General features: G+C 36.3%; 1 protein-coding gene across 5 annotated transcripts in view; it reads right to left on the bottom strand.

Annotated features, from left to right (window-relative positions):
* Positions 1–25,507, bottom strand: part of VPS13C (vacuolar protein sorting 13 homolog C) — a 181,463-nt gene that overhangs the window by 49,160 nt on the left and 106,796 nt on the right. For all 5 annotated transcript variants that reach the window (XR_011568837.1, XM_070797480.1, XM_070797481.1 and 2 more), the window contains 13 exons: positions 24,125–24,429; positions 22,829–22,976; positions 19,952–20,102; positions 16,353–16,465; positions 11,047–11,216; positions 9,465–9,712; positions 8,241–8,470; positions 6,611–6,703; positions 3,940–4,305; positions 3,472–3,558; positions 1,675–1,830; positions 1,239–1,503; positions 466–626 (listed from right to left, as the gene is read on the bottom strand). Coding sequence is in view for 4 of the 5 variants with exons in the window: in XM_070797480.1 (XP_070653581.1) it covers positions 466–626; positions 1,239–1,503; positions 1,675–1,830; positions 3,472–3,558; positions 3,940–4,305; positions 6,611–6,703; positions 8,241–8,470; positions 9,465–9,712; positions 11,047–11,216; positions 16,353–16,465; positions 19,952–20,102; positions 22,829–22,976; positions 24,125–24,429 (2,493 nt within the window). In the remaining variant the exon portion in view is untranslated. The remainder of the gene's footprint in view (positions 1–465; positions 627–1,238; positions 1,504–1,674; positions 1,831–3,471; positions 3,559–3,939; positions 4,306–6,610; positions 6,704–8,240; positions 8,471–9,464; positions 9,713–11,046; positions 11,217–16,352; positions 16,466–19,951; positions 20,103–22,828; positions 22,977–24,124; positions 24,430–25,507) is intronic.

The following is a 25,507-nucleotide window of genomic DNA, read 5'->3' as shown; positions in this document are numbered from 1 at the left end:
AGAAAAAGAAAAATTAATAGTCTTAAAAGTGAAAAAAATATTTATACAGGTTAACATGCTAAATTATTTTTTGGGGGGAGATCATTCCAATATTCCTTCACACATACTTGAAAACTGCAATACAAAGAGAACGGGATGTAATCTTATTTGACCACCAGCTATTACTACCATACTCCTCAGTTTTGAATCTTCCAAGGAACAGATAAAACGTTTCATTAATTTCAAACCCAGGAGACAACAATAATCGACTTTAAACTAACAAGAGCATTTTATGAGATATTTAAAATGAAGAATGTTACAAAAGTAAGTTGGACAGGAAACAGCAGCCAATTTAAACTATTATTTATTTCTGAAAATCAGTAATGATCTATAATAAAATGAAGTTTTATTATATTCCCATGGTCAGCCAAGTGGTTTAGTATTTCTTGATATACTAAAAGGAATACAATTCACTTAATGCATTACCTGGAGAGGAGAACGAACAGTAATTACTTTATTCCCTTCAGTTGCGTCAATTTGTACCACGAGTGAGTCAAAATGACTGGTATTAGGATTCCATACATTATACAGCCGCCGTCCAGGTCTGGCAATTGGGACTTTGGTTACTTCTGTATATCCATGAGGTGCTAAGGCAGAGCGTTCCAAATACTAATTTACACAAACTTTTATAAGACAGAATCAACAGCAGCACCTCAAAATAACAACAAGCGTATCCTTCCTCATGACTAGAAATGATGACTACACAAAATTCTTGTCTAAGACACAGGAGCTAACAAAGAAAGGAAACTATTTATTGTTACAACATTTTCTGACCCAAAACGATTTCTCTTGAGGTGGAGGTTTTGTATGTATTAAAACAAACAAGACCCAGTTCGTTCCTTACTTTCCCAACTCTATAAAACAATAAAAATCATCTTGTTTTCTGAAATGGTGATAATTACTGTCAACATTCTGAGACATCTGAATGTAGTTACTTTCACTCCTCAGTGAACTCCCGTCCTTTCTGAAGCATATGGCATACTGCACTATTTAAGCGTATAGAGACAATTTAGCTCTTTAAGGTAATTTTTAAATTAATCAAGTTTAATTTTCTCAAGTTTTGAGAAAGAAAACAAAAGTTTGTCAACTGTTTCAAGCCTTTCGAAATCTGCAGCAAAATATTTTTCCATATTTTACCAAAAATAAGCTGATATCAGTACTTCTAAAGATTCCCTTAAAAATAAAATAATACAGCATACCAAAGGTCAAAGAGAAGAGGGAGCTCTCTTGACGGCTGAGTATAGACAGTTTCCCTTGACGTGAAGGTTCCATAGTGGCGTATTCCAATTCCAGAATCTGACCAGCATCAACATCACACACATCACTTTTCTCAGGGCAGCCCATCACTCTGAGATTATGATTGGGCTGCACCTTAATGGGAACACCTACAGAATTTGTTACTGTAAAAGGAGCCCTGTCTTTTAAAGAGTAGTCAAAAGTAGAAGCAGTGCCCTCTGAAAAACCCTGAAAAGGAACACAACATCACAGTTAAATATTTGCAAACTACAAGTTTTTTTAAAAAATTAAATTATGACTACATGTTTTTTAGAAACTAATGCGGATGACACACAAAAATAACACGCATGTTTCAATTTAAATTCCATTTGACATACTGCAACCAAGAATTAAACATACTTTTGCTAAATTGTTGAAAACATTAAGACAGCTTTTGGATATTGTTATATTCATTGTATCTCCTGAAGAAATATCAATTTCTGTCTGTGGCTCAGGAACTGCAATAAAATCATCTCCTGGCATCAAAGTTTTATCTTGGACTGGATTCTTCTTTACCTATGAGGGTAAATACATAACAAATTTATCAGCCAATGAATAATAAAATTAAAATACTCTTGATAGAGTTAAATTCTTCTAACTTTGTCACTTAATATCAAGGCTCCTCAAAATTCTCAAACATATTCAGTGCTTCACCTTGACTTAGCACAGATCAACATTCTTTCTTTCAGTGTGTAATCCACACGTAGGGAAATGTTTACAACTGCGCCATGGAAGCACTCCAAGGAAGTTATGATAGTTGTCTCCAGTCTATTCTCTACAGAAAGCTATTTACCTAGAGTCATCTGACTAATTGCTCATTTTATGCTACTGAACACTCTAAGAGGACACTGAAATCTAAACTTATCGGCACTGGAAGTAACACCTGGAATTTTTTCTACTTTTTACCAGTAATACCTATAAATAAGTAATACAATAAGCTTCCAATCAATCATCAGACTCCATCATAGCTTTTATTCTAAAGGCATTACAAATATCTTATCAAACTTTGTTAGCCCACCTATACCAAAGAAGGCTAGGTCAGAAATATTATTTCTACTTTACTGAGAGGAAATCGGGGACATAGGTTAAGTGACTGCTCATCTTTAAAATAAGAAATTGCTGAACCAATTTCAATGCCTCACACTTGAGTCAGGCTGCCCCAGAGAGATGTGATGGGATCATTTGTGAAGGGTATAAAAGTATGTTCCTGTTAATCTAGAAAGACGAACTTCAGTATCTAGGACTCTGAAGGGTTTTCAAGAAGTACCATAAAGAGGTAACATAAAGAATTCATGAGCCAGAAGAGCAGTTCTTGAGTCTTTCAGTGTCTTAAAATGATTGAATCCTAAAGAGATTCATTTATGTGGATTATTATCTATCGGTATGTACTCTATGAGAAACTAAAGCTGTTGTTGCTACTCAGTCACTCAGTCATGTCTGACTCTTTGTGACCCCATGGGCTGTAGTACACCAGTCTTCCCTGCCCTTCACTATCTCCTGGAGTTTGCTCACACTCATGTCAATTGATTCTAAAAAAACTAAAAGCTGAGAAATTTTTAAATATTCATTTAAAACTAACAATTACATGTTAATAATATTTTAATGAAAAATAACTGTTAAAAATACATAGTGAGAAGGGCATTTACAAATCTCTTTAGTGCAAACCTTAGGAGAAGACAGGTGGATAGTCAAAATGGATAATCAACAAGGACCTACTGTACCTACCACATGGAACTGTACTCAATGTTATGTGGCAGCTTGGATGGGAGGGGAGTTTGAGGGAGAATGAATACATGCATGCGTATGGCTGAGTCCCTTTGCTATTCACCTGAAATTATCACAACATTGTTAATTGGCTATACCCCAATACAAAATAAAAAGTTAAAAAAAAATAGAAGACAGGTGGTCTCTCATTTCTAATTCTGTATACAATCTGTTGCAAAATTACATGTTCTTTGGGAAATTCCACTGTTTGCTTATGAGAGAATGAGAATGAAAATGATATACAATGACTGGATGTTATTATGAAAAGAATTTTGATCCCAGTATCCTCTAAAAGGGTCTCAAGGATCCTGGACTACATCTTAAGAATCTCTGAACCTTTTAAAAGAATATATATAAATTAATGTGCACAATGATATTTTATGATTTCCTTACAGCAAGGCTTAAATTCCACGGTCTTTTCTCCTCCACTCTCTCAATCAGTGGCTCCCAAACAGCATGGGTCTCATTGTAATAATGAACCTGGAAAGGCACAGAATTATAATGAGAATCTTTAAACTTTAACTACATATTTCCATAATCAGTATAAAAATACTAAGTAATGTAATATGTCAATAACCATTTTAAAAACATACCTAAAGACACAAAGAATATACATAAAAAAGGGTGCATTTTATTCTACTCTCTTGGCTTCACAAACAAATTATTTAGCAAAAGAACCCTTTAAAAATGATGGCCAAATAAACAGTATTATACATCAACAAATTAAATATTAGACTGTATTATCTATTCATATGTATACTTGCTATGATCATGCACACACAAAAAGCTCTCTTCTTAATTCATCAGTTGTACTTTTAAGAAGTTGCCTCTGCAGGAAGGTAATAATTAATGTGGTCATACCTCTAATGTCATGTCAGCAGAAGCAGCCATTAGGGAAGTCCAATTTTTAATATTTCCTGAAAACTTAGACTCTGCCAATAATAAAGGTACAGTTCGATGCCCAAGGCCACATTCTAAGGTAACTTGAACTGACTCGACAACAACAGCACAATTTTCCTCTATCGACTGATTTTCAACGTCTCTGAAACTTTCTGTTAATTCTGTGCCCATGTCAACACCAAGAAACCAAGAGTTGCAATCACTAATAGATTTGATGCCCCAGAGATTTTCCATTTCCTTAGATGTATCTTTGGATTCATCTTCTTTTGTCTTTGGGGACATAGCAGCCATTATTGTCATCACGGTATTAAGAATTATGGGTGAAATCTTTAAAAAAAAAAAAAGCAGAAAAAAATTCAGAGTAAATTCTTTCCCAGATGAGAAGAATGAATACATTAAAAAAAAAAAAAAATTTAAGTAACTAATTAAAATTTGAATATATCAACTGTATAACTAAGGAATACAAAAGAGAGCACACACAAAATCACACGTCCAGTTAACTGACCTCAAACCAGTGATTTCTGCTCAACTTGTTCTAGAATTAAGTAACTAACATGCATGTCAACTGTCAAAACCTAAAGTTAAATCAATTAATTCAGAGGCAAATAGTATTATGTGAAGAGAAAAATGCAGAAGGGTAACTGAATTTTTCAACCAGCTGCATTAACTAAACCAACTGCGTGATCCTCACCAAGATATACACACATGGTTTTCACTGGTCTCACTGAAACAGGAAACCTGAGACTCACCATGGAACCCCTTTCACAAGAAGACATGAAGAGTCCACCTCCTACCATCTTTGGACAGTTTCTTTGCTCACCTCTTCATTCGAATCACTGTGCCTTAGTTCTTACGTCTTCCATGATGATGTCTTCCATGCCTGGTGAACACCATCTCAGCCCACCCTCCACATGATTTTTCTAAAACCCAAATCTGAACATGTCATTCCTATGCTTAATAAAATCTTCAACAACTCCCCCTCGCTTTCAGGATAAGATTAGATCTCTCTTTAAGGACACAAACCTCTTTGTGACCTGACACCTCATCAATTAGTTACCCATGACTTTCCAAAGTTTGAGCAATAAGTTAAGTAGATCGATTTCAATGTTCACTTCTTACAATCCTTACTTATTTAATATGCTAAAGAAATATGATTACATCACCAAAAGAAGGATTCAGTATGTAGTGCTTCCCAAACTTATCTGTCAACCAAATCCTTTTTTGCCTTGCCTTGTTAATGTAACCTATAACTAGTCCTCTTAGTCCCAACTCCACTACACCATTCTCCCCAGACATATGGGATCACCCCTTCAAGACCTTAAAGGATTTTTCAAACCTGGACCTATATACATATATATATATATAAGTAAAGTGATATACATGGAAAAACAGTCCCTCAGCATCTTAACCCAGTGTCTCAGACAAAGTGCATACAAATTCAAGTTTTCTCCCCATTTAGTAGTGTAGTCTCAACAAAGTACCACCCAAGACCAACTACACTGAGAGAAAACTGAATTGTTATTTACATGGTAATTCAAATGACATTATTTTGAACCTTGGTTTATTCACTATTCACTATTTACCTAAATAATAAAGCTACTATCAGAATTGCTATTAACCACCTCAATTTTGTGTCCCTTGAACAGAGAGAGAAACAGATTTTATAAAGTATTCTGTACTTTTCATTTGTAATTGACCAAGAGGTCATACTTAGAGAATGTGAAAGGCATTGGAGAACAGATTGCTTTTTCAATACTTCAAAGGTAAGAGATAAAAAAATTCTAATACTTTATTTCTAGCATACATGTCATTAAAATATTTTATAAGACATATAAAACATTTAATTACATAAATATTAAATTCAACCAAATAGCACCCCAAATAAAAGCCTAAAAATAACACTGTAAATAAAATAACAGCAACTTCATTTTTCCATCCTTTCCTTCTCTTTCCCCTTCATCTCTGTTCTTCCCACCTAAACCCAATCTCCAACACACAAGCAAATATACTAGATAAAAATTATCCTGACCATCTGTATACATTTAAAAGTATAGCTCACCCTGAACAACATGAATCTGAACCATGAGGGTCCACTTAAATATGCCAATTTTCAATAGCAAATACTATGGACTACACTATTTGCATCTACAGATTTAGAACCTCAGACATGGAAAATCTGAGGAACTGCATGTACCGAGGCCTGACTATAAAGTTCAGTTCAGTTCAGTCGCTCAGTCATATCTGACTGTTTGCGATCCCGTGGACCGCAGCACGCCAGGCCTCACTGTCCATCACCAGCTCTGGGAGTTTACTCAAATTCATGTCCATCGAGTCAGTGATGCCATCCAACCATCTCATCCTCTGTCGTCCCCTTCTCCTCCCACCTTCAATCTTTCCCAATATCAGGGTCTTTGACTATAAAGTTAAGCACTCCTAATCCCCACATTGCTCAAGGGTCAACTGCAGTCTTTCAAAGAAAACAGAAACAAACATTTGCATTAAAGAAAAACGGATTAGGGGTATTTACTGATTACTAAATATGTGACTAGCATAATGCTCTAAACATGAGACAAATCAAAAGATAAGAAAAAGAAAAATTGATTTTCACCCAAATAATATGATAGGCACTAACCTTAATTATAAATTCTTCAACTTTAATATCTATATTTTCTTTTCCTGATGTCTGTGTATATTTTTTCATAAATAGAGAACAGGGCTGTAAGACCTACAAACAGATAAGTGAAATTTACTTAAGGACATGTCTTACTTAATTTGAGATCTTTAACTATCGCCTATTACTAAAAGGAAAAGCAAATTAAATTATCTGAAAACCTCTCATGAGGGCTCTTCCAAACTATGGCAAGTCTACGATCACAGTAAAGGACTTTCAACAGTTGTGACGAATTCCTTTATGCCAAATTCTTAGGTAGTAATGCACATTTACTAGCAGAAGTCTAAAATATCTTTTAAATGAAACTCATTCAGTTGTGTCTAACTCTCTGCAACCCCATGGACTGTAGCCACCAGGCTCCTCTGTCTATGGCATTCTCCAGGCTAGAATACTGGAGTGGACAGCTGTTCCCTTCTCCAGGGGATCTTCCCAACCCAGGAATCGAACCCAGATGTCCTGCATTGCAGGCAGATTCTTTACCGTATGAGCCACCGGGGAAGCCCAAAATATCTTTTAAATGATGTCCTGTGTAAAATATACTTTAAAGATATTTATAAAAATGAGCTAAGCAAGGTCTTACATTTGCAAAGAGGTAAATGAAAAAGGTATTTCATTATAATTTTTATGATCACAAAATTACTAGAAATTGTTATTCTAAATAAATAGTTCTGTTAACATTTTTATTAAAAAAAGACTATTTGGTAAGGTAGGTAAATGAACAGTTTCCCAATGATTAACAACAGGTCAGTCTTGAATTTCCTGTAAGTCCTTATTAGAACAGATTGCAAATCTTCAAATTCAATGATTTATTAAAACTATGAGGCCTATATTGTTAAATATCATTAAAGAAACAAATAAAATGCATCTGAACTGAATGAGGGAATTAATACTAAACAGCTTTCATTTTTAAAAAATTAGGATGAGCTTTAAATAGAAATGATTAATATAAACTTTCTGTGACATGTCAAGACGATCCCACTTAAGAATGTTTCATGATAACGTACAGATTAAGCTCAGCACTGTATTTCTTTACACAAGTCACTTTATCCATCCATTTTTTTGTAAACTTAAAATAACACTGCAAATAAGTCACATTATATAATGATGCTCTTTAACATAAAATAATCAATTTAATATTAAAAACCAAATGGTGTGATAGTTAATTCATTTAACCAAAATCACATTTTTTGACAGTAATGTGAAAGCACCATTGAAGTTAATTTGTAATAAAGAAAAACAATCTCTTTTGGGCATGTGACTCCACTGAATGTTTGGTTCATTCATCCACTCAGTCATTCATTGGATATATAGTGGTGAAAAAAAGCAACAGTTGAAACGGAATATTGATTTGTATGTACTAAAATTCAAATACTGTTCAGCAAAAGATGGTATAATGAAAATAAGTCTGGAAATAGTCTATAGTTCTGTCACTACAAACATGGGTAAATCATTTAACATCTTTGGAATTCAACATCTTTATCTGTATCATCTCAAGCTGGAGTAAATATAGAGCCCTCATATTTTAGGATTCTATGAATCAACCATTTCTGCCATCCTTCAATTCAAGCTTAGGATATAAAGTCATTCTTACTGTGGTAATATTTTTTCCTCTCTTTTCTCTGAGAAAAGGGCAAGCAAGCACTTTAAGATCTCCCAGAGAAGCTGTCATTATCTGTTCAAGTTTGGATGTTGATAGAAAGAAGTCACACTGGAATGAAGCTGTTAGAGCAGGAGCATCAGCCTTTGTCAGGTTGGCAACAAAAACCACTTCTGGATCCGTGATCTTGGCATTTAAAATCATATTTGGTCTTAGAGAGTCATCTGAAGAAACATAAATGGGAACCATAAAAGTTCTAGTAAAGTAAATCTTGTCACTTGTGTATATGTTATCTGTAAGTTTCTACACTGCTTCTAATATCCTGCTGTTAGGGATATGGTGAAAGTAACAATATAAATAACTGATTGGTTAGGACTAACCATAAATAATTATTAACTAATGCTGATTATGTGGGATAATGCAATCTTGATCCCTGTTTTAAGACTTTGACCTAACAGAAATAGTCTTGAAGTTCTTTTTGTCAGAATTAATGCATATATGCAATGCATGTATATACATCGGAGTGTGTACTATGTATGCTGCAAGAGCAGGGAAGGGAAAACAGGTGAGGGGAACATCAGGAAGAAGACAAGAGACCTGCTAAAAGCACACAGACCACTTTACTTGTTTACTTTGATTTTACCCTAACGTATATAGTCAGTGTCATACAATCTATAGTATAAATGCATTACATGTATATATGAATACAGAGATATCATATGCCTACTGTTTAAGAAAGGTAAATGGAAAAATAAAATTCTGACCTTGCCAGTGAACAGCAGTTTTCCAATACTGCTCAATTGCACATTAGAGAGAAATATGCATGAGCTTAGACAATTACAATTTAACAGAGAAAAGAAATGTTAATGGCAGAGCTGGAACCAGAGCACAGGCTTCTTGGCCCCTGATCCAATACACATTTCTATTCCTGTTGTTTAGTCGCTAAGTTGTGTTTGACTCTCTTTGACAGAGTAGCCCACCAGGCTTCTCTGTCCATACAATTTCCCAGGCAAAATACTGGAGTGGGTTACCATTTCCTTCTCTAGGGGTCTACCTCTCTCTCAAAAATTGACACTTACTAAGGTTTTTCTTCTGAATATATTTAAATTTGAAAGAGTAATTTTACATTCTTAAATGCTCCATTTCTCTTTTTTCCTGTTTGCAATTCTGGTATAATATAAGACAAGTTATCATCTGTGACAAATAAATTCTGCTAACCTTTCTCCATCTTGATTTTTGCTAAGGCAGTTTGTTTCAGTGGAATCTGTGATTCTTTAGTCATATTTTCTGGACTCTGAGGTACAGCCTTGATAAAGAAATCGGCCACAGTCATCAGAAATTCCACACTGGCACATACATACAGCTTGTCAAGAACAGCATCAATATGACTTTCATTTTTGCCTTGTTGGTAACTTATGTCAATCATAGAACTGTTGTTCTCTTGACCATTCTTCTTATCAATCATTCTGAAAAAAATTTATGTACATTCAATATTTTATTCCTGCTAAAACACTTAAAAAGATGAAAAATTTTCTAAGTGTCTTGTAATAGCTTTTCTTTCACCTTTCAGTTTCCAACCTGTATAGAAAACAGATCAGTGTTAACTGCAATCTAATTAGCTAATCAGCAACCAAGACAGGGTCTCCTAACCTCCACAGCCAAGGTTCATGGTAATAAGTAATCATAAGAGCATTTTATAATTATAACGCAATACTAGAAAAACAAATCAATGACCACTGAAAGGAAGTTTGGCAAAACACATTATTGTAGCCCCACAAAATTTAAAAGACAACCTCTTTATTTTATAAAATAAAACCTTCTTGAAGGAATTTATCTCCAAAGATCATTCGATACAACTGACTCCCAAGTTAGTCCATGTAATTCAAATCTGGCAGTGTTCATCAAGGGTCTGCAATGACAGTTTCCACACAGCCTCAAGCATGCTGCAAAAAGCAGGCTATGAAACAGAAGCATGGTCTTTATCACCCTCGCCTAGACTGCTAGGCTAGGCACCCTTGCCAAGACACAAAGTTTGCAAACTAGAAAAGCTGAATGCATGAAAGCACTCTTCCCTCATTTATTCATCTCTTAGAAAGACAAAGGGCTCAAGCAGCAGAACAGTTTTTCTCCAAAAATAATCAAGAACAAAAATATTATGTATCTCATTATTTGTGAAAGGAATAAAAATATTATTAGGCCACTAAAGTTGCGTGTCTCTCACTTTCCAATAGGGTGATATGAATTACTCTTTCAAAAATGAGTTGATAAATGTGAAAATTAGGGATTCCATTTCTGCTAAAACTTTTTTTAATCCTGTAGAGTCTTTTCTTTAAATTTAAGTATAGTTGATCTACTAAAACTTTTAAAGAAATTTTACAGAACTGTTTTAAAATATATATACAAAATAAATAAGACAAAGATCCATAAATTGAAGGCTTTTTTGAAAAAAGATTCTGCCTACTGAAAACAATTTACAAAAATGTACCACTAATGAACCACACACATGAATTTCACTATTAAAATTCTTACATTTTCTTAGTTCCCACTTTTAAGACAATATTATTAAACTTCCCTTTAATTCAAACATAAAAGCAACTGAACCTGAAATTAGCACTATTTCTTGAAGCACTTCAAACTGAAATATGACCAAAGACCTACATTGATAATTCCAAGGAACAGAATCCCAAAAATGATAATCAAAAGATCCCTTCTGACAATCTGAAGCCAAGCAATCAATGCCTGGTAACAATGCCAAGCGCATCAACCTTTTATATGTGCAGCAAATTGAGAAATGACAAACCTTGATGTTGCTCTCTCAATTCCTTCTCTGAGATCATCAAGAGTGCAGGTCTTAAGTTTAATACTGACATTCATTGAGCCATCCTTAAACATCTTCCCTGAAGAGGCCATAAGATGTAGCCTGAGTTCACCGAGCCGGAAACTATCATTATGAAATGCAAGTTTGGATTCCTGGGGTACATTTTTCAAGCAAAAGAATCAATTATCTTCAGGTGTATGTAATTAGTTTTAAACATATTTCTTAACTCAGAGATTAAAAGCAAATTTTTAAAGTATGGGTATTAAAACTGGAACAAAGAAAAATATGCATGTTTGTGACTGTATATGCACATGCAAATACATACCTAAGTGTGTGTGCTCATATTCAACAAGGGTTAATACATAAAATTTTCTGATTTACAGTTCAATGCAAAAAGAAAATCGGGAAACTGTCAATCAATCACTCTAACTTATAAATATTTAATGGGCTCTTCTGTAAATCACTCTGTGATAGGAACTAAAGGCTTTATGAGAAAGGATAAAGCATGGTACACGATCTTAGTAAGCTTATACTCTAATTGAAAAAAATAAAATGGAAATTTATTACAAAGAACATCACAAGGAGATGCTATAATTTGTAAATAAATAAAAAATGATACATTGTCACTTATCTACTCATACTTACATCTTCCTATATTCCACAAAGAATATTAAGAGATTAGGTAAAGAATAAAAACAGCAAAAGCTCATAGGGTCAAAGAGATAATTGTGGGCTGGGAAAAATTCATGAAGAATGTGAGAACTAACTGAACTTCAGAGAGTGATTGGAATCAAGCTAAGAGGGGTAGAAGGCATTCCAGATGGAGAAAGAACATGAGCAAACAATTCAAGATGCTCTGGGGGCACAAGGTACAGGCTGGCATCTTAGGCTTGAATATTTCAATAAAAGAAAAGTAGGGAAAAGAGTCTAGAAAGAAATGTGGAGGCCTAACTGTGGTCTCAAACCCTCAAGATTTAAACTTTAAGGAAAAACGACCTCAATATGTATTCCACACCATAACACATAGCTCAAATTTCTATAGGTATGATGAGACACTGAAAGAACAAAACCTAACCAACCAAGCAAAAAAATAAATAAATAAATAAACCACAGAGAGAGAAAATCTTTGGGGAAGTAGGATTTTTAGTTTAGCCGTAATTGCTCACTACAGACCAGTGAGTGTATTGATATAAAGGTGCTGCTGATGGGCAATTCTTGGCACCGTGGTTCTTACTCAAAAGAGTACAATGCATGTAAATGGGTCAGAACGAAATTATTATTGGAAACTTGCAATGTCTTTAATTTACAAAAATACAGATAATTCACAAACTTGTGATTTGTAACTTTTAATAGAAATAACCAATGACACATCTACTAATCACAATATAATAGGGTTTCTGGTATGGTTACTGATGTAGACGATTTGGAGGCACTGAGTACATCAATGCTATATATTGTCACCCTGCTTATTTATACGCAGAGTATACCATGGGAAACGCTGGCCTGGAGGAAGCACAAGCTGGAATCAAGATTGCCCGGAGAAATATCAATAACCTCAGATATGCAGAAGACACCACCCTTATGGCAGAAAGTGAAGAACTAAAGAGCCTCTTGATGAAAGTGAAAGAGGAGAGTGGAAAAGTTGGCTTAAAGCTCAACATTCAGAAAGCAAAGATCATGGCATCTGGTCCCATCATTTCATGGCAAACAATGGGGAAACAGTGGAAACAGTGGCTGGATTTATTTTGGGGGGCTCCAAAATCACTGCAGATGGTGATCGCAGCCATGAAATTAAAAGACGCTTACTCCTTGGAAGGAAAGTTATGACCAACCTAGACAGCATGTTAAAAAGCAGAGACATTACTTTGTCAACAAAGGTCTGTCTAGTCAAGGCAATGGTTTTTCCAGTGATCATGTATGGATGTGAGAGTTGGACTATAAAGAAAGCTACGTGCAGAATTGATGCTTTTGAACTGTGGTGTTGGAGAAGACTCTTGAGAGTCCCTTGGGCTGCAAGAAGATCCAACCAGTCCATCCTAAAGGAAATCAGTCCTGGGTGTTCATTGGAAGGACTGATGTTGAAGCTGAAACCAATTCTTTTGGCCACCTAATGTGAAGAGATGACTCATTTGAAAAGACCCTGATGCTGGGAAAGATTGAGGGCAGGAGGAGAAGGGGACGACAGAGGATGAGATGGTTGGATGGCATCACCAACTCGATGGAGATGGGTTTGGGTGGACTCCGGGAGTTGGTGATGGACAGGGAGGCCTGGCGTGTTGCGGTTCATGGGGTCGCAAAGAGTCGGACAGGACTGAGTGACTGAACTGAACTGAACTGAATGTTCTTTTTTAATAAGTTAAAATTCACATAATGTAACACTGACTGTTTTCTAAGTAAAATGGGAATCTTAAAGTTTAAAAATAAAATAAAATTTAAAAATAAAAAAAATAAAATGGGAATTTGTAAATGGCTACATGACATTGAGGAACCTGAACTTGTGCCAATGTGTAAGTTGAATGACAACAAACAAGGAAGCCACTGCAGTACTGTGTGAGCTAAGAAGCCTCAAATGATGCAGCAGTGAGAACTTCCAGGAAAGAACAGAAATTCACTGAAACTGACAGTACTTGGTGTCCAAATGAATAAAGAATGTCAACAAAGAAGGAAGTAAAAGAAAACAACAGGATTGTAAGGCTGGGCAGCCAGTAGAATAATAGTACCTTAATCGAAATGAAGAATATATTTAACTGTTCATTTTGCATTACATCATTTTCTGACCTTTTATTAACATTAACGTTAAACATTAGAAATTAAGGCTGTCACCTCATACCAGTCAGAATGGCCATCATTAAAATGTCTACAAATAACAAACTGCTGGAGAGGGTACGGAGAAAAGGAAACCCTTCTGCACTGTTTGTGGGAATATAAACTGGCGCAACCACTACGGAAAATAGTGTGGAAGTTCCTTAGAAATTTAAAAATAGAGTACCACATGATCTAGCAATCACATGCCCATATAGCCAGGCAGAAATACATTTGAAAAGATACAAGCACCCCTATATTCATATAGCACTATTCACAATAGCCAAGATAAGGAAACAACCACTGAATGGATAAAGAAGACATGGTACATAAATACAATGGAATATGATTCAGCCACAAAAAGGATGAAACAATGCCATCTGCAGCAACATGGATGGAACTAGAGGTTATCATACTAAGTGAAGTAAGTCAGAAAGACAAATACCGTATAATATCACTTATATGTGGAATCTTAAAATGTGACACAAATGAACGTATCTACAAAACAAAAACAGACTCACAGACATAGAAAGCAGACTTGTAGCTGCCAAAGATGGGGAGTATGGGAGGAGTAGATGCAAACTGTTATACATAGGATGGATAAACAACAAGGTCCTACTGTCTATCACAGGGAACCATATTCAATATCTTATAATACACCATAAAGGAAAAGAATGTAAAAAATGAATATATATATATGTATATGTATAACTGAATCACTATGCTATATAGCAGAAATGAATACAACACGGTAAAGGACATGGAACAACAGACTGGTTCCAAATAGGAAAAGGAGTACATCAAGGCTGTATATTATCACCCTGCTTATTTAACTTATATGCAGAGTACATCATGAGAAATGCTGGACTGGAAGAAGCACAAGCTGGAATCAAGATTGCCGGGAGAAATATCAATCACCTCAGATATGCAGATGACACCACCCTTATGGCAGAAAGTGAAGGGGAACTAAAGAGCCTCTTGATGAACGTGAAAGTGGAGAGTGAAAAAGTTGGCTTAAAGCTCAACATTCAGAAAACAAAGATCATGGCATCCAGTCCCATCACTTCATGGGAAATAGATGGGGAAACAGTGGAAACAGTGTCAGACTTTATTTTTTTGGGCTCCAAAATCACTGCAGATGGTGACTGCAGCCATGAAATTAAAAGACACTTACTCCTTGGAAGGAAAGTTATGTCCAACCTAGATAGCATATTGAAAAGCAGAGACATTACTTTGCCAACAAAGGTCCGTCTAGTCAAGGCTATGGTTTTTCCTGTGGTCATGTATAGATGTGAGAGTTGGACTGTGAAGAAGGCTGAATGCCGAAGAATTGATGCTTTTGAACTGTGGTGTTGGAAAAGACTCTTGAGAGTCCCTTGGACTGCAAGGAGATCCAACCAGTCCATTCTGAAGGAGATCAGCCCTGGGATTTCTTTGGAGGGAATGGTCCTGAAGCTGAAACTCCAGTACTTTGGCCACCTCATGAGAAGAGTTGACTCATTGGAAAAGACTCTGATGCTGGGAGGGATTGGGGGCAGGAGGAGAAGGGGACGATAGAGAATGAGATGTCTGGATGGCATCACTGACTCGATGGACGTGAGTCTGAGTGAACTCTGGGAGTTGGTGATGGACAGGGAGGCCTGGCGTGCTGCGATTCATGGGGTCGCAAAGAATCGGACACGACTCAGCGACTGAACTGAACTGAACTGAATTGCACAAATGACAGATACTTGGCTCAAGGTCCAACGGTAATAATATATGAATACTGTATAACTCTTATAATATGAAACATAACAAAACATATACATGGACATAAACAATAGATATAATACTTACAATAAGTGCTTATTATGGGTATTATTATATTATATGCATGAGTATTATGATGATACTAATCAACTGATATAATAAAAAACATTTATTAGAAGACACTATATAAAAAAGCTTCCTAAAAAAAATCAATGACATAGTATGTGGTTCAAATCATAATGACACTAGACCTTGGTTCCTCAATTCACTCATCAGTATCCTTAACATATCATCTAATAAATAAAAAGTTTATTCAAGGAAAACATAATGCTTATATATCATAGATAATCATAAATTTTAAAATAACCCTCTAAGGTTCCAAAGCCACTAAATTATTTTCCTTAAATAGTTAAATATGCATGTATATATAGCTATGTAGTAAAACTGTACATATAGCTAATTATCCACATATAAAATATTTCTCCTAGAGCTAGGTCTAAATATTTTAGCACTGATATTACTTGGAAAAAAGTAAAAAGTTTTCCTAAGCCTAGAAAGATTAAAAACACTAACAAAGTGCAAACAGAGAGCAAGACCAATGCATACTCTGTAGGCCAAATAGAATTTAACAGAGATCAACCTTAAGAAGAAGAATCACATCAAAAAAATGACAATATTCTAAAATTGAATATCAAGAGCTAAGGACTTTCTCCTAGATATAGACATTAACTACATACCTGGCTGGTATCATTGTTATACAGTACAATAGAAAGAGATTCAAAGTGAAAGTCAAACTGGAGAGTGACACTCTGGTCCAAAGCAAGCTTGGGGTCTGTCACATCTTCTTGTTCTAATGGTTCAAACATAAATATGAAAATTAGTAAGCTTTTAAGTATGTATATGACTTTATACATATTTTGTATACATAAAGCTAGGATAATAATGCATGATTCTAAATTTATATGATACTTTCAAGAATTATTTAAATCATGATGAAACAATGAACAAAAATAGCAATATATTCCATAAATATTTAGTACTGGGCAAAATGTACACAGACTATCTATATTAAAAATAAAAAGACGGCCTGGCAAAGACTATTAAGACAACTTTTTTTAAAAAGCCCTACAAACGCAAGTCTACTTAATTGTAGTTTATAATTATTAAAGCATTTCACTTAACTGGTTACAGGCTATTCTCAAGAGATTATGAAATTGGAGGCAGAGAAAAGTAAAATACTTTGTCCAAGAGCAGACAGCTAGTCAGTAAAAGATCCTCTGCTAGTGTAGTTCATGTCTCACTATCTTTAATTACCTATGACATCCAATCCATTACCTTTGATAGATAAAAGCAGAGTTACCTTTGATAACTTAAAAGCAGAGTTGAAGAGACCTCAAATATAATGTGGCACAGGGAGTCTCTGGAATTCTGAGGTGAAAGAGACTTCAAGAAGTAATGCAGTCTTATCCCTCATCTTTAGACAGAAACGTTTTAGACAAAGAATACATAATGCTTTCAATCCTGCTTACAAAGTGATTCTGCAGTCTCTTTTGGAGATGGATTCTATTATTTTGGTCATTTATAGGAAAGTCTATTCTTACATGTTACTGCAAGAGCAAGCACAGCATAGCTTTAACTACATTAAGGCTTCTCCAAGTTGGAAAACGCCAGGCTTTTTCCCTTTACCTTTCCCGAAAATAAGCTACATTCCCACGTAGTTTTTCCATCAGAACTTGTTTTGTTTTCCCAAGTGCCACATTAACTATACAGCTTGAACCAGGGACACAGACTGACCACAGGTGAATATAGTGAGATTGTTAACCACATAAAGCTTGCCTGCTGCAGTTTATTCGTCCATACAGTACACTGTTCCTGTCTGACTACAGCAACAGCCTACGTATCTATCACTTGTCCGCACGGCAGCATGAACTCAGCCTGGGGAGAGATGCAGGGAGGCCTCACTAAATTCATATAGTGCTCATAACTATCCTCAACCAAAAACCTTATTTTGCTCACTGCTCCAGGCATTTGTTTTATGACTTCAAAACACACCAGACCTAACTATAGGAGAAGCACTGCTGGCTTAGTATAGTTACTGGCAGCTTAACTGACTGCTGCCATAACTAACAGTCAATGACTTAAACGTGAAAAAAGCACAACAGTCTGGGGTCATTTATTAAATGGACAAGGAACACTCCATCTCACTTTAGCCATGAAAATACTAACTTATTCACAGTCTAAAACAAAACATGATATTCACATAACAATTTTAAATGATGAAAAACAGTGAAATTATAAAACTATTCTATATACTTGGCCAAGAAAGCAGAAAGGAACCTTGTATGTTAGAAAGATTGTCTTTTAAAAATAGCTGAATTTAAAAGGTTCAGTGCCTTTGAAAGATAACAATTTTAATAATCTGGAAAATTCCCTTCTGTATCTGACTGTATCACTCCCCAGTGAAGACAGAGAAGCAAAGCTGTTACTGAACCAGAATACCTTCCTATTTCATGGACCAGTCATCTGAGTATGACACCAGTTCCTTTTCTCTCTTAATTATTTTGGGCTTTTACTATGCTGCATCCCTACTTTGCTTTTTCTCTCAAAGTATACTACTTCAGTTCATTGCAGTCACTCAGTTGTGTCCTACTCTTTGTGACCCGATGAACCGCAGCACACCAGGCCTCCCTGTCCATCACCAACTCCCAGAGTCCACCCAAACCCATCTCCATCGAGTCCATGATGCCATCCAACTATCTCATCCTCTGTCGTGCCCTGCCCTCAATCTTTCCCAGCACGGCCAAAGTACTGGAGTTTCCGCTTCAACATCAGTCCTTCCAATGAACACCCAGGACTGATTTCCTTTAGGATGGACTGGTTGGATCTCCTTGCAGTCCAAGGGACTTTCAAGTGTCTTCTCCAACACCACGGTTCAAAAGCATCAATTCTTCTGCACTCAGCTTTCTTTATAGCCCAACTCTCACATCCATACATGATCACTGGAAAAACTATAGCCTTGACTAGACGGACAATATCTTTGTTGACAAAGTAATGTCTCTGCTTTTTAACATGCTATCTAGGTTGGTCATAATTTTCCTTTCAAGGAGTAAGCGTTTTTTAATTTCCTGGCTGCAATCACCATCTGCAGTGATTCTGGAGCCCAAAAAATTAAAGTCAGCCACTGTTTCCCCATCTATTTGCCATGAAGTGATGGGACCGGATGCCATGATCTTCGTTTTCTGAATGTTGAGCTTTAAGCCAACTTTTCCACTCTCCTCTTTCACTTTCATCAAGAGGCTCTTTAGTTCTTCACTTTCTGCCCTAAGGGTGGTGTCATCTGCATATCTGAGGTTATTGATATTTCTCCCAGCAATCTTGATTCCAGCCTGTGCTTCTTCCAGCGCAGCATTTCTCATGATGTACTCTGCATATAAGTTAAATAAGCAGGGTGACAATATACAGCCTTGACGTACTCCTTTTCCTACTTGGAACCAGTCTGTTGTTCCATGTCCAGTTCTAACTGTTGTTTCCTGACCTGCATACAGGTTTCTCAAGAGGCAGGTCAGGTGGTCTGGTATTTCCATCTCTTTCAGAATTTTCCACAGTTTATCGTGATCCACACAGTCAAAGGCTTTGGCATAGTCAATAAAGCAGAAATAGATGTTTTTCTGGAACTCTCTTGCTTTTTCGATGACCCAGTGGATGTTGGCAATTTGATCTCTGGTTCCTCTGCCTTTTCTAAAACCAGCTTGAACATCTGGGAGTTCGTGGTTCACGTATTGCTGAAGACTGGCTTGGAAAATTTTGAGCATTACTTTACTAGCCTGTAAGATGAGTGTAACTGTGTGGTAGTTTGAGCATTCTTTGGCATTGCCATTCTTTGGGACTGGAATGAAAGCTGACCTTTTCCAGTCCTGTGGCCACTACTGAGTTTTCCAAATTTGCTGACATATTGAGTGCAGCACTTTCACAGCATCATTTTTAGGATTTGAAATAGCTCAAATGGAATTCCATTACCTCCACTAGCTTTGTTCGTAATAATACTACCTCAATGCCCCTTGAATTGGGCAAATTCAACTTTCACAAATAAAGGGCAAGCATGCATCATGCAGGCAACAAGAGGTGGGCCCTCCCTTTAGAGCAATGAGCCCAGTTCTTTCCCCTGGGAACTTCAAGGCAGTCTCAGCCCCTTCTGATCTTCCACAGTAAATAATACAGCATTGGATCAGTTCACACCACATTACACTGGACAATTAAAAAACCCACTAAATGTAAATATGACATTAACATCTAATTCTTTTCAACAATCAAAGCAAAAATCTCCATCAATTTATACCTATGAAGTGCTCAGGTCTACTGGAAACGTCTTGTCTGACTCTCACAGCCTCCTGGGTAGACTGTGTAGGGCTTGGCTGTGAAGAAGCTTCTCCAAGATTCTCTAGCAAAATTTTCATTAAAACTGTTAAGTCATCTCTACTGAGAGCAACCTAGAAACCACAATAGGTTACTGTTAATACAAAACAATAAATGATGCAAAATATCTATGTCTTAACTTATGGTCTGTCAAATAAACTGTTCATCTAACTAAAAAAAATAAGCGAGTTGAGACCATAAATAGCAGGATGAAAGTATTTTATCTTGTATAGTATTAGACATTACTCCTGTGTGTAGACAGATTTTTGCCTCCACTCATATCCAAGCCCCTGCTTCCGGTACGCCCCTCCTGCTGCCTTAACTGTTACTGTTACTGTAACTCATTCTGTCTGGACCTGTGTTCCTCTCCCCTCTCCCTAGCTCATCTCCATTCTGCTTCTCTCTCTTCTCATCCAGTACCGGCATCCTCCTCCACATTGTCTGCTCTCCCCCAAACTCAAAATAGGAAGAATGCTGTTCAGTTTCCAGTCTCCATCAAGAAGGAAAAAGATGCGCTCCTGCAATGTAGTCTTATTCTCAGTACATGCGTGTCTGCATATACTTAAATCATTTAACCTATCAAGATGATGCCTCCTAGAACAGTAATAAATCCATCTGCACAGAACTGTTAAAAGCCAAAACACAGGCCAAGATGAGCATCTTGCTAATCTCCAACCTTTATAAAAAGGGGATATGTGACAAAAAGAAAAAAAAAAAAGGCAAGAGATTTTGAGTCAAGTAGATATGTGTCAACTATACCACTCTCAAGCTGTGCTGTTGGCTAAGTTTCTTAGCCTCCTTAACTCATGAGAAATAATATCTTCCTCATCAGTGGCTGCAGAACAACATGAAGCTGCTAGAATAAAGAAAGATGCTACTGGCTGCTAAGACCCATTAAACCTTTTCATCCTTCCATCGTTTGTGCATTTCCCCTACACATACTGAGGCATCCCTAGTGGCTCAGAGATAAAGAATTTGCCTGCCAATACAGGAGATTCAGGTTCGATCCCTGGGTCAGGAAGATCCCCTGGAGAAGGAAATGGCAACCCAATCCAGTATTCTTGCCTGGGAAATCCCATGGACAGAGGAGCCAGGTGGGCTACAATCCATAGGGTTGCAAGAGTCAAACACGACTTAGCAACTAAATAACAGTAATAACCTACACCTAGTAATAGTGATCCAAAAGGTCTTTTTGAAGTTCAGTTGAGTTCAGTTCAGTCATTCAGTCGTGTCCGACTCCTTGCGACCCCATGAATCACAGCACACCAGGCCTCCCTGTCCATCACAACTCCTGGAGTCACTCAGACTCACGTCCATCGAGTCAGTGATGCCATCCAGCCATCTCATCCTCTGTCGTCCCCTTCTCCTCCTGCCCCCAGTCCCTCCCAGCATCAGAGTCTTTTCCATGAGTCAACTCTTCGCATGAGGTGGCCAAAGTACTGGAGCTTCAGCTTTAGCATCATTCCTTCCAACCCAAATCCAAACAGGTGCATTCACAGCACCTTTTCTTCTGAACCCTGCAGTACCCTGAGCCCCTCAAATTGTGCCCCTATCCCCAAGGACAACACCTGATTCCCAGCCTAAATGAAAGTGTGGACATATTTTAGCATGAGATGACGACCAGGGATTTCTTATTTGCTCCAAGTCCCAGTCCTTAGAAAAGAGACATCACTTTAACTTCCCAGAACTTCTTTCTATATTCATTTCCACTTGTGCTACCAACTGAGATAGCATAGCCTCCCGAAGAACAGCTAACTTCACCACCTCCTAGTATTTGAAAAGGATCCAATGTTAGTTCTGTGATCTAATCTGAGCAAGGGAGAATTTAAGAGAACAGTACTATATCCTAGAATAGAAAAGTCAATACTCTGAATAAACACATGCTCTTCTTTATATATTTATCCATACCACAGACAGGGATCTCTCATTCCTATAACAAGCCTCAATTTTAATATCCTCACTAGTAGAACTCGGATCCTTTGACCCTTCTTGCTATATCTTAGAACTAACTCTGAAATAGTCACAGATATCAAAACCCATTACACTGCCGAATTTTCACTCATCTTCCACACATTCTGTTTAGTCACTCCCTCCTTCCCTATCCCCTACTGCTTGGCTTCAGCAGTTTCATACACAGGCACACAAGAATCCCAAGGTTCCTACACTAGGGTGACCATCTTTGACCAGTATCATCTCTTCCTGTGAGCCTACCTACGACCTGCTAACTACAATACTAAAAATACTGCTGCTTATATGCTTACCAATGAAACATATTCACCTACTGAAAATGCTCTTCTAATTAAAAGCGTGTTTCTATACATTAAAAACACTATTTAAGGTGCTTTGGATGTGGTATCTAAGTATCACTTTACAGGGACTTGCCTAGAGGGTCTATACTTAAGATTCTATCCTTCCAATGCAGGGGGCACAGATTCAGTCCTTGGCTGGGGAACTAGGATCCCGCACACCATATAGCATGGTCAAAAAAAATTTTTACATAAAATTTAAAATATCACTTTTCTTTTATTATTTGTCTTAAAACTTGAACAGAATCTTCTAAAATTACTAATAATAATCTCAGTAGACTCCCTAGCTTTCAACCTCAGAGTTCTTGCTGGCTTCACCAAATATCCAACTAATAAGAAATAAACAAAAGTGTGAAAAACTACGACACCTTCATTTTCAGTTAACAAAGCATTCCCTTTTAAACGTTTTATCACTTTCTGATGTACACTAGAACTACACTGTGATCAATGATAAAAGACTAGCTAGCGAGCAATTATTTTATACACATACTTACCTGCATAGGTTTTAGTCTTCCTTTTACCTCCACTCCTGGAATTTGCACATACCATGATGCTGCTAAATTTCGCTGTATGTATAAAAGCATGTTGACTGGTTTTAAAATTTCAATGTCATGTTGTGGTAAGTCAGCCTGCAAAATTGTTCTGAAAGATAATTAAAAATTTATTTTATATTTCTAAAATGTACATTTTAAAATGAAGACTATCATCATATGTGTACCAGTTTCCACACAGCATTTTTCCAAACACTAAAGACTGCTATCAGAATTCTTTTAGAACATGCTTCTTTTCAAAAATCAATCAGGATAAGTTTATAAAACAGAGCTACATAAACAAAGCCCATGCAATGCTGATTTCAAAGAAACAAACGGCATGAGTATGACTATTGCGCTATTTACTATCTTTCCCAAAGACTAATAATAGCTACTAACCAATGTCATACAAACAAATGTTACATCCTCCTAAAACATCTCTGAAGGACAAAGAAAGTGGTGCTGTACTAGGCCCTTAGGTTTATGCTATTAGTACTTCTCCAAACTCAAAGGGAAAAGCTCACCAAACCTAGAAGTTAAACAAGCATATTGTAATAGTCATTTCTAGCCTGCCATCTAACACATATTTGAACCACCAAATAATTCGCTCTTGTCATCCAACAGAGCCAACACCTTCCCATTTTGATTTGATAATCCATTAGATAGCTTACTGAGAATTCCTAGATGTGACATGCTTTGGAAACGAGAAATAAATCTTAAATTTTATTATATTTTTAAGAAGGCTTTGTCCATGTATAGCTCTGTGCAAAGCAAATAAATAAATATCTAAATTGAGTATTAACAATAATCTTATAATAGGAAATTTTTATAGAGTAAAAAAACACATCATAAATTTAGTAAGACAAAGTATAGATTCTATGAGGTCCATCACTATCAACCACTAACCAAAAATCAATGGTCAAAGTTTCATGATTAGAAGAAATAAGGAATATGAACCATGAACCACTAGAGTGTTTTACCCTGGCAATGATTCTATAAAAATTCTATTTCTAGTAAGTAATACATAGTTGGGGCTTCCCTGGTGGCTCAGTGGTAAAGAATCCACCTAAAATGCAGGAGATGCAGGTAACTCCTGGGTAGGGAAGATTCCCTGGAGAAAGAAATGGCAACCCACTCCAGTATTCTTGCCTGGGAAATCCCATGGAGAGAGGAGCCTGGCGGACTATAGCCACAGAATGGAAAAAGAGTCAGACACAACTTAGCGACTAAACAGTATGCAATTGGATTATATATTTATACCTGGACAGCTTTAGCTGAGTGAGTTGGATGTCCATTTTATCAATGATGGGGGGTAGAGAATGATGTCCCCTAGAAACTACATTAAACCGGTTTTCAACTGTGATTAAACCCAGATCTGCTATAATAGCATTAGGTGATACTGAAGACTGAGGAATGATAATAACTGGTGCTTTCAAGTTGATATCCATCAAAAGGCGGAAACTCTTTTCGGCCAAGTCTTTCATGCTGGAAGCAGCTCTTTCTGCAGCCTGGGCCGTAGCTGAGCTCAAAGCTTCTTTGGCAGTTTGAAAATTGTTGAGGAAGTTCTGTGGGGAAATACTGGTATTTAGAGTTCCCCCCAAAACAGGGATTTATTTTTTAAAGGAAAAACTTTAAAAAAGTGAAGCTAAATAAAAGAGGTGATATAAAAGAGATGTTATTTATGACTGTGTACATGAAATAAAATTTAGAAAGATACACTCTGATATATTAACATGAACAAGAGTCCCTTCACTTTATGTATTTCAGAATTATTTGTTTATTGACAAATTTTGGTAGCAATTCTTTTTTGTGTGTGTGAAAATAACAATGTTTATTGAGGACTTGCTAAATGCTTTACATGTTTTTCTTTGTTTCATATTTTTTAAGTATTTATTTAAATTGGAGGCTAATTACTTTACACAATTGTGGTGGTTTCTGCCATACATGGACATGAAACCTCCCTTTCACTCATTTAAAACCTCCCTTTTACTCATGAATGTTGGCCATTTCAACCCAAATTTACATAAAGAGGTGGAGGAGAAAGCTTTACGGCTCCCAAAGTAGCTTTGAATCTGTACCTCTAGGTCATAGGAATAAAGTCTAGTCTTAGAAACTAAGGTTTTGCCTGCTTATTTCTGAAGATTCTTTTCTTAAGTGTACTTCAACATGAGCAAAGGTGCTTAAGTTTTACAATCTTGCTATCACTAACAAGAGTCAAAAATTATTTATTTAGAGTAAGATACCATTCATCTCAAATTCAACTAAACACAGAAAGTCTTTTCCCAAAAGAGAAAAGAACTGGAAGCGATATTCTTGATGCACATCCATTAATAACACAGATGGCTTATTCAGTTGTTTATTTAACTAACCCCCCTCCAAATAAATTACTTTTCAGAAAAATAAAACATCATGGTTTACATAGAAATGTGTGATTTGAAAGCTTTGATTAACAGTCCTGCTAAAAGAAAGGTATAGGCAAATTAAACTCATTACTCCATGAAACTTACATGGAAATAAATAATTAAAAGAATTTTATGGCTTTCTTTATTATAATTATAATCAAAGCTGTAAGTTCCAGTATTAGCCCTTCCAATGCCTAATGGTCTCCTTAAAGGATTCTTTTAGTTAACCATATTTTAAGGG

This window comes from Bos indicus, chromosome 10 (assembly GCF_029378745.1).
Source record: "Bos indicus isolate NIAB-ARS_2022 breed Sahiwal x Tharparkar chromosome 10, NIAB-ARS_B.indTharparkar_mat_pri_1.0, whole genome shotgun sequence".
Classification (NCBI taxonomy): Eukaryota; Metazoa; Chordata; class Mammalia; order Artiodactyla; family Bovidae; genus Bos; species Bos indicus.
The sequence above is the reverse complement of the archived record's forward strand: the minus strand, read 5'-3'. Positions and strand labels throughout refer to the sequence as shown.